This window comes from Enhydra lutris, unplaced genomic scaffold, assembly GCF_002288905.1.
Source record: "Enhydra lutris kenyoni isolate GAN:26980312 unplaced genomic scaffold, ASM228890v2 scaffoldscaffold37, whole genome shotgun sequence".
Lineage (NCBI taxonomy): Eukaryota > Metazoa > Chordata > Mammalia > Carnivora > Mustelidae > Enhydra > Enhydra lutris.
The window spans coordinates 24,901,083-24,915,906 of record NW_019154121.1 but is presented as its reverse complement, the minus strand read 5'-3'; the positions used below and the strand labels follow the sequence as shown (position 1 = coordinate 24,915,906).

The window sequence follows — 14,824 nt, the reverse complement described above, 5'->3', positions numbered from 1 at the left end:
CTTCTTGAAGGGAGTAGGAGTCAACGATGAAGAAACAAATGATTCAGAGTCCACAGAACTTGCTTAAGGACATACAGCCAGTAAAAAATGACAACAAGATCATAAATCAAGGCAGATCTTGTTCTTCACATTCACTGTTTTGTCCCCCGTACTTAGAAAACTTGTTGGCATATAAAATTCAATCAGTATCTGTTGAGTTAATGAGTGACTGAATGAAAGAATGAAAAGTTAACTTCAGAGCCCTGCACCTTTGGCTTCCGCCCTTCTGACTTCCAATCTTGGTGGAGTGTGTGAATATGTGAGTAGAGACATCTTTTTTTTTTTTTTTTAAGATTTTATTTATTTATTTGACAGACAAGAGATCACAAGCAGGCAGAGAGGCAGGCAGAGAGAGAGGAGGAAGCAGGCTCCCCGCCGAGCAGAGAGCCCCATGCGGGGCTTGATCCCAGGACCCTGGGATCATGACCTGAGCCGAAGGCAGAGGCTTTAACCCACTGAGCCACCCAGGCGCCCCAGTAGAGACATCTCTCAAATAAAATTAAAAACAGAATATCATGATTTTCTCTTTACACTAAACCACAATTAAAGAATAATGGTGGGGCACCTGGGTGGCTCAGTGGGTTAAAGCCTCTGCCTTCAGCTCGGGTCATGGTCCCAGGGTCCTGGGATCAAGCCCCGCATCGGGCTCTCTGTTCAGCGGGGAGCCTGCTTCCTTTCCTCTCTCTCTGCCTGCCTCTCTGCCTACTTGTGATATCCGTCTGTCAAATAAATAAATAAAATCTTAAAAAAAAAAAAAAGAATAATGGTAGCTATTTCTGCACGCACGCACATTTATGCACGATTCCAAAACACTGGGATATATAGGCTTGGTAATTCATTTCATTTACTAAAAGAAAAATGGCTTTTGGAAAATAGGTAGACACCCGACCTGGAAATCACATAACTTTACGTTCAGAATTAGTTTTCTGTTAACTGGTAGAATGAACTTGTCAATTGTCCTTCTAAATAGTGTGAAACACAGGCAGACCGAAGTAGACTGTGTGTGTTCTTGAGGAAATTCAGAGCCAGATTCGTGCCCTCCGCTGCTGTGCAGAGGCAGGAGAGGAACACAAAGGGCCCTCCGTGTTTCTGACATCATGGGAAGCAGGTGCACACTGTGTGCTTCTGGGGAGAGCCCTACCTAGGTTTATAGTCTTCCACCAAAACTTCTGGGGCCTCTCTTTTTCATGCTGAATGACAGCTGATTTTATCTTTATCTATTACTGACACAGACCCAGCCATCCACTGTGAAGCAGAACAAAAGCCAGGAACGTGATGAAAGAAACCCGAAATAGATCTTTCTTGAACTGATCTGTATCAGAGTTATAAACAGTTCAAGGCAGGAAGGAAAGGAGATCCGTGAGCACTGTTGCTGAAGATAGAGCAAGGAACGACTTTTTCCTTTCCCTTCACCTACCCGCTCCTTTTTTCTTGTGCAGCTACTCAAAGCAAACAGAGTAGGAAGTGGAAGCATTCACAGGAGACTGTTTACCATGGACAGTCCCCATCCCCGCACGTGGGCTCCCTGCCCACAGTCATTCCCTCCACTGCTACAAAGCACATTTAATAGTGTAAATCACCTTCTGCTACATGGTTCGTTATTCTTCTACTGAGTAAAACAGAAACACATCAATTATGTGTCCACTTATTTCTAAATGCACACCCTCGTAACACTGACCTCTCTCTGTTTTTACATTTTTGTGTGTGTTTCTGACCTTTGTCACCCGGGTTAGCTTCCAAACACTGCTAACCCCTCCTCTTATTATTTCAGCAATTTTCAATGTTCTCTGCTACAGAATTAGTCTGACCTAAAGGCACACTGGGAGGGGAGCTTGTACTCACCACTGCTTATAATCCGCATCACAGTTACAGTAGTATCTGGGGTCTGTGCAGTTCCGCTCGATGCCGCAGGCGCACTTCTGAATGCCAGGCCCGGAGCCGCCCCAGTAGTAGTGCTTCTCATTGGCTTTGCCAACCCACCAGGTGTAAGGGCTGCCATCTATGAGAAAGGGGAAAGACGCCATGAAGTGGACTAGGCTTGACCACGCTGATGTCAACTGTACACCTCCATCCCCAGAGGCAGTGTTGAGCCCTGGTAGACTGAACATCACGTTACCCTCTCACAAGTAAATGTATTTCAATCAAAGGAATATTTAATAAAAAAAAATACAACAGGAAAAAAAAATACAACAGGGAATGGTAAGCCTACGTTTTCCCACCAGGATAGGTACCTCTTTCCCTGGAGGAAGCTTGGACATTCAAGCTTCAGTAACTTAGGTGTCTACTCAGAGGAGAGGCTGGCCAGATGGGGACAACCATGATGAAGGCATGTAGATGGGGGCACTGACTCTGTAAATTACAGCTAAGTTCATGACTAGTTGTGCTTTTCTGGGAGGCAATAGTCAGGTGGATCATAAACTATAAGAGTCAAATGACCTTCATTGTATCTCAGTCTGATCCCCTTATTTTATAGGTAAGGAAACTGAGGTTTAGAAAGCTGAAGGGATTCTCTCAATCACACTGAAGATCTGTTCCCAAGCCAGAAATTCGATGCTGTATCTCATAAGACATCATACAATGCTCTTATACAATACATGTGCCTTTATTATTTGGCCTGATATTCACTCATGTATTTGCTCATTCATCCAATCATCATCAAACATCACTTGAGTTTCCATTGTGTGTTAAACATGATAAGAAACTCAGCAGAATTGATGGAAGAAAATGATACAGATTGAACCTAATAAGATTTATGACACACAGGAGCCTGAGTGAGGGAAAGGAGGTCATGAAAGAAGGTTTCCTAGAAGACATAAGATATTTGAGCTATATGCTGAAGGCTGAATGGGCATTACCCAGGTGAATAAGGATGTAAGAGAGGTAAACGCTTATGGGCAGAGGCAGCAGAATGCAAAAGTCAGAGAGAGAAAGTTCTAAATGGAAAACATACGTAGGAGTGTATAGGTAGAATACAGAAAAATAAAATAGGGCTGAAGAAGTATGTTTGAAAGGGTTGTAGGGGTAGTAGTAACAGTAGATGAGCGCCTCATACACAAAAAATCTTTGTTCAAATAAGAAATTACTTGGGACTCCTGGGTGGCTCAGTGGGTTGAGCCTCTGCCTTCGGCTTGGGTCATGATCTCAGGGTCCTGGGATCGAGCCCTGCATCAGGCTCTCTGCTCAGCAGGGAGCCTGCTTCCCCCCCTCTTCTCTCTCTCTGCCTGCTTCTCTGCCTACTTGTGATCTCTCTCTGTCCATGAATAAATAAAAATCTTAAAAAAAAAAAAAGAAATTACTTCACATTGGTTTATTCTTGTCAGTGTTTACTTCCTCCCAACACAAAGAGACTGGACTTCATCCTGTAAGTAATGTGAACCAATTAAAGGATTTAACACAGGCAATTATCAAATTTATATTTTAAAGATATACATAGTAAGATGAAAGATTTCTGGGGGATGAAGTCAGGGAGGCCAGATGTGATGCTCCTATGTTAACACAGAAAGAAATAATAAAACAGAGTGGGAATGGAGAGGAAGATAAATTAGAAAGAGCTTAGTAAGGTATAATTGGCGTAGGATTTTGGGATTAGGGTGGGAGGGAGGGTAGGAAGTAATCTCCCTCCTTCTGGCTTGGCTGATGTGTTTCACCAAGGCAGAAAAGAGGTTAGGTAGGAAGATAAGAAGTTTGGGGAATGTTGAAGAAAGGATGATGAATTCAATACATAAACTAGGCAATTGGCTGTAGAAGACTGGATCTTAGGAACATTCTTTGGGCTGAAAATCATGTTTTAGGAACCATGAGTGTAAAAGAGACAATACTGGTTGCAGGAGAGACGCCACTGGAATCTGCTGGATTACAGGAACATTTGGAGAAGAAAAAGAGAGGCAGACGGCCATCACGGACCCAGTAGAGGGAGCAGTCAGAAAGGGTGGAGGGAAAATAAGCAAAGTACTTCCAGAAGACAGAGTGTTCAGAATTGCCAGATTATTTCATAGTGAAATCCATGAAGATGAGAATCTTAACTTTTTCTTTTAATTTGACAGCTGCAAGGTCACAGGAGACTTTGTTGGAAGGAGTTTCAGATGAATGACGGCAAGATGAAGCCAGGCAGCGGCAGGTGGGGGAGGGAATGGAGGGGGAGGAGGAGAGGTCCTAGGAACAGCTCCTCTTGCAGGAAGCTGGGAGGGAATGGAATCTATTGGGGGTGGTGCCAGCCAGGAAGCCAAGAAGGCCAGTCAATTAAAATCTTCAGGTGTATAGCTAGAATTTCATGAGGAGAACTCACCCACCATTTTGGGATGCTAGGTAGACACTTCTGCCAGTGTCTGCTGTACAAGTGCTCAGAAATAAAAATGAGGCAAGAGCCACACTGGACTTGCATGAAGATTGCTGCAGAACTGTCTTAGATACACCAATCATTTTTTTTTAAGGTAGACAATTTATTTTTATTACTGAAGTATAGTTGACATATGATGTTATATTAGTTTCAGGTGTACAACATAGTGATTCAACAATTCTATACATTACTCAATGCTCATCATGGTAAGGGCAGTCCCCATCTGTCACCATACAATGTTATTACAATATTATTAACTGTATTCCCACTGCTGTACTTTTCATCTTTGTGAGTTATTTATTTTATAACTGGAAGTTTGTAACTCTCAACCCCCTTCACCTGTTTCACCCATCTCCCACCCTCTTTCCTTCTGGCCAACCATCAGTCTGTTCCTTGTTTTTATGACTCTGGCTTTTTGTTTGTTTATTCGTTTTGTTTTTTGATTCCACACGTAAGTGAAATCATATGGTATTTGCATTTAGCATAAGACCCTTTAGGTTTATCCATATTGATGTAAATGACAAGATTGCATTATTTTATGGCCAAGTAATATCCTATTACACACACACACACACACACACACACACACCATCTTCTTTATCCATTCATCAGTCAATGGACACTAGGGTTGCTTCTATATCTTAGCTATTATAAATAATATTGCAATAAACACAGGGGTGCATATATCTTTTCAAGTTAGTGTTTTTGTTTTCTTTGTGTAAATACTTCGTAGTGGAATTGCTGGATCGTATGGTAGTTCTATGTTTAATTTTTTAAGGAAACTCCATACTGTTTTCCACAGTGGTTACACTACTTTACGTTCCCACTAATAGTATATGAGGGTTTCCTTTCCTCTACATCTTTGCCAACACTTGTTACTTTTGTCTTATAGATAATAGCCATTTGACTGGCATGAGGTAGTATCTCCCTGTGGTTTTGATTCACATTTCCTGATGATGAGTGATGTTGCCATCTGGATGTCTTCTTCAGAAAAATGTCTTATTCACATCCTCTGCCCATTTTTAATCAGATTATCTGGGTTTTTTTGGATGTTCAGTTGTATAAATTCTTTATATATTTTGGATATTAACCTCTTATTGGATATATCCTTTGAAAATATCTTCTCCCAGTCAGTAGATTGTCTTTTCATTTTCTTGATAGTTTCCTTTGCTATGCAAAAGCTTTTTTTATCTTGGTGTAGTTTATTTTTGCTTTTATTTCCCTTGCCTGAAGAGACATATCCACAAATATGTCACTAAGGCTGATGTCTAAGAGATGACTGGCTATGTTTTCTATTAGTAGTTTTAAGGGTTCATGTCTTACATTTAGGTCTCTAACTCATTTTGAATTTATTTTTATGTATGATGTAAGAAGGTAATCCAGTTTCATTCTTTGCATGTAGCCGTCCAGTTTTCCCAAGAAATTTTATTGAAGAGACTGTATTTTCCCCATTGTATGTTTTTTCCTTCTTTCTGTCAATTCACTGACCACATAAGGGTGGGTTTATTTCTGGGCTCTCTATCCTGTTCCACTGATCTATGTGTCTTTGGGGTATATATATATATATATATATATATATGTGTGTGTGTGTGTGTGTGTGTGTGTGTGTGCATGTGTGTGCCAGTATCACTCTGTTTTGATTACTACAGGTTTGTAATATATCTTAAAATTTGGGATTGTGATACCTCCAGTTTTGTTCTTCTTTCTCAAGATTGTTTTGGCTATTTCGGGTCTTTTGTGGTTCCATACAAATTATAGGATTATTTGTTGTAGTTGTGTGAAAAATGCTACTGGTTTTTTTTGACAGAAATTGGATTGAATCTATAGATGGCTTTGGGTAGTACGAACATTAATTCTTCTAATCCCTGAGCATTTGTTTGGGTTGTCTTCAATTTCTTTCATTAATATCTTATAGTTTTCAGAGTATAAGTCTTTTACCTCTCTGGTTAGTTTTTTTTTTTTTACTTTTTTAAAGATTTTATTTATTTATTTGACAGAGATCACAAGTATGCAGAGAGGCAGGCAGAGAGAGAGGGGGAAGCAGGCTCCCTACTGAGCAGAGAGCCCGATGCGGGGATCCCAGGTACCTGAGATCATGACCTGAGCCAAAGGCAGAGGCTTAACCCACTGAGCCACCCAGGAACCCCCTCTTTGGTTAGTTTTATTGCTAGATATTTATTATATGTTTTGGTGCAATTGTAAATAGGATTGTTTTTACAGTGGGCAATTTAAAGTCATGAAACTCTTCTGGGAGGTTCAGGCTTGATGTAGTAAATGAGCAAACACTCCAAACTTAGAAAAGAATTAGAGTCTCCTACTTCATACATATTTCTAGGTTTTCCACTTGTGCTGACTTAATTTGGAAAAGTTATTATTTTTTTCCCTTTGCTAGATCATTTATAGCACAAGAATTTTTAAAATATATTTGACTTGGTCTGGTGAACAGGAGAAAGGGAGATTTTAGTACCCTGTTCTGAAGGGAGGAAGAGGCCAGGTCTTTGAGATAAGGTCCACTCGGAAGCCCTATCTTTTGCCTATGTGGGCCATGTCCCAGAATAAAGACAGCTGTGTTTGCTTTCTGAATTCAAGGTGTTTTTGTTTGTTTGTGTGCTTGCTTCTCCTTTCTCTTCCCATCAGGGTAGAGTAAAAGCATCCATACCGATGTTTCCTAGTGTTGGAACCATGACCAATAACAAACTATTCTCTTCTGATGCAGTCAAAACTTTAAAAAAAATAAGGCTTGAAAAATTCCATTTAAGGAAATTATAAAACCGAGCCAGGCCAGCCGGCCAGTAACCTGAATAAGGTCTCTGTTGATTCCATCTCTAGTCCATGTTACAGGGAGACAGCAAAGGTGGGCAGTACCATGCTGATCTTGCAAATGTCCCTGGGGCCTTCCAGACTACAATTTGACCCCAAAAATGTAGAAACATGACCTAACTGGCTATCACATCTATTTATCACACTGCATCTCTTTGAGGTGACCTAATGCTAAGTTCTTTCCCTCAAAGGAAATTTTGGTTACTATCATTGTTTTGGAAACTAGGAGATACCAACACATCTAATAGGGGAGAGGAAACAAAGCAGACATCTGTGGAACTGGGTTTAATGGACTGTCTAGCAGGAAACTCCCTTGCCCTACTTATCATTCAACTAGCCCTTGGAAGAGTCTGTATCTAAAACTTCAGCTCAGTTTCAATTTATGTCTTCCAGCAACCAACAGAAACAACTTAACACTGTTATATTTCCATTATAGACAGTGATGGTAAATTGCACTAGTGAGAGATGTTGAATGTGGTTCAGTATTCTTTATAAAAATCAGAACAATGTCAGTAAAAGGAGCAAGGTAATTTTCAGTCTCTCCTTTAGCATGAGATTCTGAGAAATGTGTGGTAGGGGAAACGGACCAGAGAGCCCATGGAGTCCCAAAAGCACCTGTGGGGAATAGGAAGAACCCCCCCCATCCCCCAAAAGAGAGGAAGTTTCATTGTCATGTTGTTTGGGCAGTGGTTATTCCAGCAGGAGGCCTGAACTCTGGAATCTAGGCTCTGAGCTAATCTTACTCGGCAGGACCCTCAGTTCCTATAGGGAGATACCAGGGTGGGATCCAGCAGGACGACCTGCACTGACGTTTCCCTTTTTCAGTGCAGGAGGCAACAGGCTAGTGAGCAGGAAAGAGTGGCCCAATTTCCCAGTTCTTCCCCATCTCTCACCATTGACTGGAGTCACTTATAACCTTATATGGCTACTGTTTCCAGTTAAGGTGACACCAGATCGAAGCTATTTTTTCCCCCTCCAAGGAAAATAAATAAGCACAGTACAAAATGTTCTGCCATGAACGAAGCATGCCAGTGAGAAACCCATATGCTGGGAAGAAAGCAAATTGTACCCTTTGTTATTAGCACTGGCACATTTCGGTTGAATCAAATCACTGTAACTAAAATAAATTATTAATTTGGCACATATTTTGTATTCAGCAAGGAAATGGTTCATTTGCATTGAACAAAGAATTGCCTTATTCCAGTGCTATGCTAATGCAGTACTACACTTTGCCTTACAAATCATTATTTACCTGTTAATTGGCTCTGGGGAAAAGCAGTTAAAGGTGATAAAAATGGAAAGACTTTCAAAAGACAAGAATAAGAAGTGGTTAGAAGAGAAATAATTTAATTATCCAGGGCCACGGGTTTAAGAACTTCTGTAACCTCAAAATATGAAGATTTCTGTTAGCTACACTCAGTGGGCGTAGCCACTGGGACAAGATTAGTAAACCGTATTCAAAGTTGACTAGCAGCTAAAGTATCAAAGTAAGGCACATTGTATTAGAACAACCAGATTAGCGATTGAATCACATACAATCACTGCGCTGTCTGTGTTCAAGCTCAAGCTTCCTTATGCTGAAGGGCTGACTGTTGTTTGCATGACAACCGGCGGAGGAGGAAGCAAAAGAGGCCACCTGCTTCTCAGGACTTGAAGAGACCAAGAGACTCTCAACTCACTGCCCCCACCTCCCGCCCCCCACCTCCCGCCCCCGCTAACAAGTTGAGAGAGACCCTAGGACAGGTGCATGGGGGCCTTTGGATGAAAATGTGCGATTTTTGAGATGTGCTCTTTCATACTTCTGGTCTACACAAAGAACCTTGATATCTGCTTAAATTATGTTATCATGGCGCACGCCCAGAGAAGACCCCGCCCATACGGTCCTTTCAGAGCTCTGCTTGGTGTCCCCTGCAGGCAGCTCCCTCACTGGTCCCTGTCCTCCCACACCAGGCAGCAACCTGGCTGTTGAAGCCCCTATAGTGCCGGACGGATCCGCTTTCTATAGAAGTGACTCTTGCTTTGGAAAGTCTCCCATTTCCTCCCCTGGCCTATCTTCACCAAAGCACTACCTAATCTTTGCCCCTCCACAACACCAATTTCAACTGACGGCTCCGATCTGATGACGGCACTCCGTGGCAAGGCACACATAGTGAGGACAGGGGCCATCTTTAACTGGCGTAATTCTAGACCCTAGGCACAAAGCAGTCATTACCTGTGAGAACCTTCCTTGCCAGACAAATAACCTAGAGAAGAAGGAAGGTAAAACCTCACAGTAAGTCCTGGGCTGGGCTGGTGCAAAGAGGAAATTTGGAGGTGCTGAAGCTACTACAGAGCCCTCCAGAGAATTTGCTAGCAATAATTTGGAAGATGAAGCAGGCCACATTCCCCTCTTCTGTCAGTAGGAGAACCATCCCAGCTAATGCCAGGTCTCACAGCTCCCCTTGCCCCCAGGCACAGGCCACCAGTCCTAGAGTTCTCTGCCTTAAATACAGGCAGCCCCCCTTCTTCAACATGTAGAGTTTGTCCCCATGCAATCACTTCTGAGAAATGGACCGTGGAAGTCTCAGGATTCTTCTAGAAAGATGAGGGGTGGGGGGTGAAGTCGTGGAGTGATTGCTTTTGTGTTTTTTCCCTCTAGCAGGACATTAGTAGAGAGAAGGATTTCCAATTTACCTGAGAGAGTTTCCACCTGAGGTTCTTATCAACGCTCTAGATTCCCTGGCCTACAAAATAATATCTACAGAATAACAATCTCAGAGGGAGATCCGGGGACTCAGTTACTAAGGCCCTGATGATTCTTATGGTCAGACAGACCTGCCATATCCTGACCTGAGGCAATGACAGTGTGGGTTTAGGTCACAGACTACTGAGAGGCCGGTGCCTGGGTCCCACTGGAATACTGAGCTAGGACTTCACTTTGTAGGTAAGATATGAAAAGGTGACAGTGGGGTTTACTACAGCAACACCTCCATTTAAAATTCCCATTTTTTTTTTCCAGAACAGTCATTGTAAACTTTCTTTTTTCAAATTTCATAACTGTGGTTCTGATTCCAAATGCCTGTATTTTACTCTTTAGATTAAGAGCTTTAAAAATAAAATGAAACATCCCGTATCTTGGCATTTTACAGATAACAAAGGCCTATCACTTCAAGCTGCCTATAAATTTTGTGAAATCAGCTTATTAAACTTGATAATAACATTTTCTTTTGTTTCCTAGCTATCTGATTCTATGTTAATAGAAAGACCAAACAAAGAATGAATCCAAAAAAGTCTTACAGAGTTCATATTACCGACAGTGTTGTGAAGTTGGGAAAACTCATAATTTTGAAGTTATAATATAAACATTCAATATGGTAGTGAAAGGTGAGTATTTCTCTCTTTGTGATGAATGTCACTAAACTCATTTGATTAGGGATGAGCAGAAATGAATGCCGTTGATTAGCCTCCTGGTGCATCTTTTAGGACTATGTTGGATTCTACTATATTTCATGAATTCAAATGGGGACCAAATTTAGAAGTGGAGAATTGAAGTTCAGATCAAAACGGACCCGAACTGAAATGTTAGTTAATTAAAAATTAATTTTACTGCATAATATTTAAATTTATTTTATTGAACTGAACTTAATAGATTTCAATCAAGGACTGATTCCACTGAGAGGCATTTGATTGAACTGAAGCAAATCACTTTGAATCCTATTCAAATGAATTAGATTTTATTAATTTGAACAGAATTGAAGTGACAGATCAGACGTGAATTCATTATTCTGAGCAGTATTAAAGAGAACAGAATAGGCCAACGCACTCTATGTTAACTTGGCCCCATGTTCCACAGAGGTCATGGCATTTGTGGACCCCCTTAGTTCCTCTGGCTAATTCCTTTGTACCATGGCCCCAGACACAAGCGGGACTAGTAATACCAAAGCGATCAGTGCAACCACATGCTATTCCATGTGGGTTTAATAATATGCTTTTCTAGTCTTTTCCACCCAAAAAGCCCTGACCAATTACTTTAAATATTTATCTTCCTCATTATAGAATGAATTTAGAGGGAATTAAACTGGATGTCAGGGATGATGACTGGATTGAGTACTGGCTGTTCCCTTTATTTCATTTTTCATTAAATACTGTATTTGTTTGTTAAAACATGTCTTACCCCAGGCCCATCATTTATACTGAAATATTCGGTGTCTTGTGCCTTGACTTCCATCAAATGATAATAGATGCATTTCAGCTTATTTCATACTTCAAGGACAACTGTAACTTTAACAAGTTAATTTAAACAACTGTAACTTTTTAAATTAGTAGCAAAATAGTGCTTTGCAACTGAAATGGCACTCTACATAATCAAGAATCACCTTTTCAGTGCTGGGGAGGCAATATGGGGAATGGGGGTGAAAACCTAATTCCCAATCGAAGCTCCTAGCGGAAAGACCATGTTCAATAATTTACAATTTTGATGCCTTGATATAACAATTATGCCTTGATATCTAATAGGGCATACTCATAATAAGATGGAAAAAATACACACAGATGTCATAGGAGCAGGCAATGGGTCCTCTAGGTTCAGGCAATGGGTCCTGTAGGATTTTGGAGAAAGAAACAATTACCAAGGATCAAGGTAGACTGGAGGGTCTCCATAAGAAGGCAGATCTGAGAGCAGCTTTGATGGAGCCAAGAAACCAGGAGGAAGTTAGGAGCACTTCAGCATCTCCTGAATGGTTGTGCCAAGGTATGAGGCCAGAAAACATCCGACGTTTTTCTGGAACTATGGGGTAATCAGGCTGCTGGGAGCAGTGTAGCAAAGCAGAATTTATGGTTGGAGAAATGGTTTTGGGTACTTTCACAGTGTTTGCACTTTAGTTTTTAAGTAATGTGGAGTCTAGTTAAAAGCTTTTTAGATGTTAAAGGGTGCTTGGGTGGCTCAGTCGGTTAAGAGTCTGACTCTGATTTCAGCTCAGGTCATGATCTCGGGCCCTGGGGTCGAACCCAGTGCTGGGCCCATGCTCAGTGGGGAGTCTGCTTGAGGATTCTCTCTCTCTCCTTCTCCCTCTGCACCATCCACCCCTGTTCACGTGTGCATGCACACACATACTCTCTCTCTCTCCCCCAAATAAATAAATAAATAAATAAAATTTGGATGTTAAAATATTTTACACACACAAATACAAGTCATATAAACACAAAGTTTAATATCTTTTGACATAGGTATAAAGAGTAATAAAATAGACTTGTGCTTAGTTTACTCTCAATTATTACGGTATGGGCTCTTTGAATATATCACACTTTATTAATTCTAATATTAATCAACATTGGGCTGTGTCTAGGTTTTTGCTCTTTCAACATGCTTTGTGAAAATGCCTAAGAGTTTTGAGCACGATCCTATAGTGCCATTGTTAGGTCACATGGTTTGTGCATTTTGAAATTGTTCATCCAAAGCACTTGCATGAATGCAGAATCCTACCAGCAGCACATAAAACTTGAAAATCCTTGACAATCTTTGGTATTATGCTGTTAACTTGTGACAAGTGGTGAGTGACAAAGAGTACATCTTTTTGGTTTTAGTTATCCTGCACTGATTACTTCTAAGATTGTTTGCCTTTCCAAGTTTATTCATTTATCTTTTCTTATTTAAAAAAATCTGTTCATACTTTTTGCCCATTTTCTTATTGGATTTTTGTGTGTGTGTGTGTGTTTTATTGACTTGTAGAAAATGCTAGGAAGATAATTTCTTAATAATGGTAATAATGTAATTTTACTTTTTCTTTTAAAGATTTTATTTATTTTAGAGAGAGTGCAAGTGGGGAGAGGGACAGAAGGAGAGGGAGAAAAAGTCAAGCAGACTCCACATTGACCATGGAGCCCGAGGTGGGGCTCAGTCTCATGACGCTGAGATCATGACCTGACCTGAAATCAAGAGTCAGATGATTATCTGACTGAGCCACTCGGAGGCCCTGTAAATTTTACTTTATTGGTGCTTTTAATGAGGAAACATTCTTAATTTTTTTTTAGGTGAAGTTAACATTTCCTTATTTATTTACTGCCCTGATATAATAAAAATATTTTTGTCTACTTTTTAATTATTACTGTTTTTATTTATTATCTATTTATTACTTATGTTATTATTCAGTTTTTATTTATTAGTATTATTTATTATCTACTTTATTATTATTTATTGCCCTGATAGAATAAAAATATTTTTGTCTACTTTTTTTTGAAGATCTTAAAGCTTTACTATTTCTATTTATTTATTTATTTATTATTTTTATTTTTGTTTTGTAAAGTAAGCTCTACACCCAACATGGGGCTTGCACTCACAAGCCTGAGAGCAAGAGTCGCACTCTCTACTGACTGAGACGGCCAGGCACTCACTGCTTACCCATTCCATTTCGTTCTTTACATCACCCAGAATTAATTTTGTTAATGATATGACATAGGGATCCAATACGATCTCTTTTCTTAGCTTTGTATTCAGAAGAGGCAAGTCATGGGGATGGAACCCAGACTGGTGGTCGCCAGGGGCCGGGGAAGAGAGGAATGGGCAGCCGCTGCTTAGTGGACTTCCCCTTGGGGATGATGACCACCGCTGGCAAGCAGACACAGGTAGTGATTGTCTGACACTGTGAATGCACTGAACACCACACAAATGCTCACTTACTGTGCCACTAAAGAGTTTCAACGCCATCAAACTGTGTGATTTTTTTTTTTTTTTAAAGATTTTATTTATTTATTTGACAGAGAGAGAGATCACAAGTAGATGGAGAGGCAGGCAGAGAGAGAGAGAGAGAGAGAGAGAGGGAAGCAGGCTCCCTGCTGAGCAGAGAGCCTGATGCGGGATTTGATCCCAGGACCCTGAGATCATGACCTGAGCCGAAGGCAGCGGCTTAACCCACTGAGCCACCCAGGCGCCCCATCAACGCCATCAAAAAGAAAAAGAAAAAGAAAAAGAAAATCCAGGCAGGACTTTAAACTGAATGACTGTGAATCACTAGATAAATTGGTGAGAAATTTACAAACTTACAAGATGCACTTACCCTATTTACTATCATGATAAATCTGTCCGTTTAGATGTTTTTTTAAACCTTTTTCAGTAAACTTTGTAATTTTCTTGGTAAAGAGCTTTCACATATTTGTTAGATTTATTCATAAATGGCAGGCTTTTAAACATAAAAAAGTCTAAAACTTTGTGCTATTTTGTATGGAGATACAACTGAATTTTTTATGTTGATATTACATCCAGCAACTTGTTAAACTCTCTTATTAGTTCAACTAATTAATCCACTGGTACTTTTAATTTTCCCAAGCCTACCTTTTTATTTGTGAATAATGTTGTTTGTTTCTTTCTTTCTAGTCTATGTCTCTTTTTAACTTCTTTCCTGTCTTAATGGTTATGACCTACTGCTCAATGTTAAACTATATTGGTGATGAGGGTTTCCCCTGTGTTTACTGATTTTATGGAAAATGCTTTTAATGTTTAACCATTAAGTGCAATGTTGCTGTCACCTTTATTTTTTTTGAAGATTTTTATTTATTTATTTGACAGACAAGAGATCATAAGTAGGCAGAAAGGTAGGCAGAGTGGGGGAAGGGGGAAGCAGGCTCCCCTCGGAGCAGAGAACCTGATACGGGGCT

At 40.3% G+C, this 14,824-nt stretch overlaps 1 protein-coding gene across 1 annotated transcript in view; it reads right to left on the bottom strand.

The window, feature by feature from the left end:
* The window catches only part of LOC111154452 (contactin associated protein like 2), a 2,043,877-nt gene that overhangs the window by 428,867 nt on the left and 1,600,186 nt on the right, over positions 1-14,824 (bottom strand). The window contains exon 14 of the mRNA XM_022514057.1: positions 1,882-2,038. Within this exon, the coding sequence (XP_022369765.1) occupies positions 1,882-2,038 (157 nt within the window). The remainder of the gene's footprint in view (positions 1-1,881; positions 2,039-14,824) is intronic.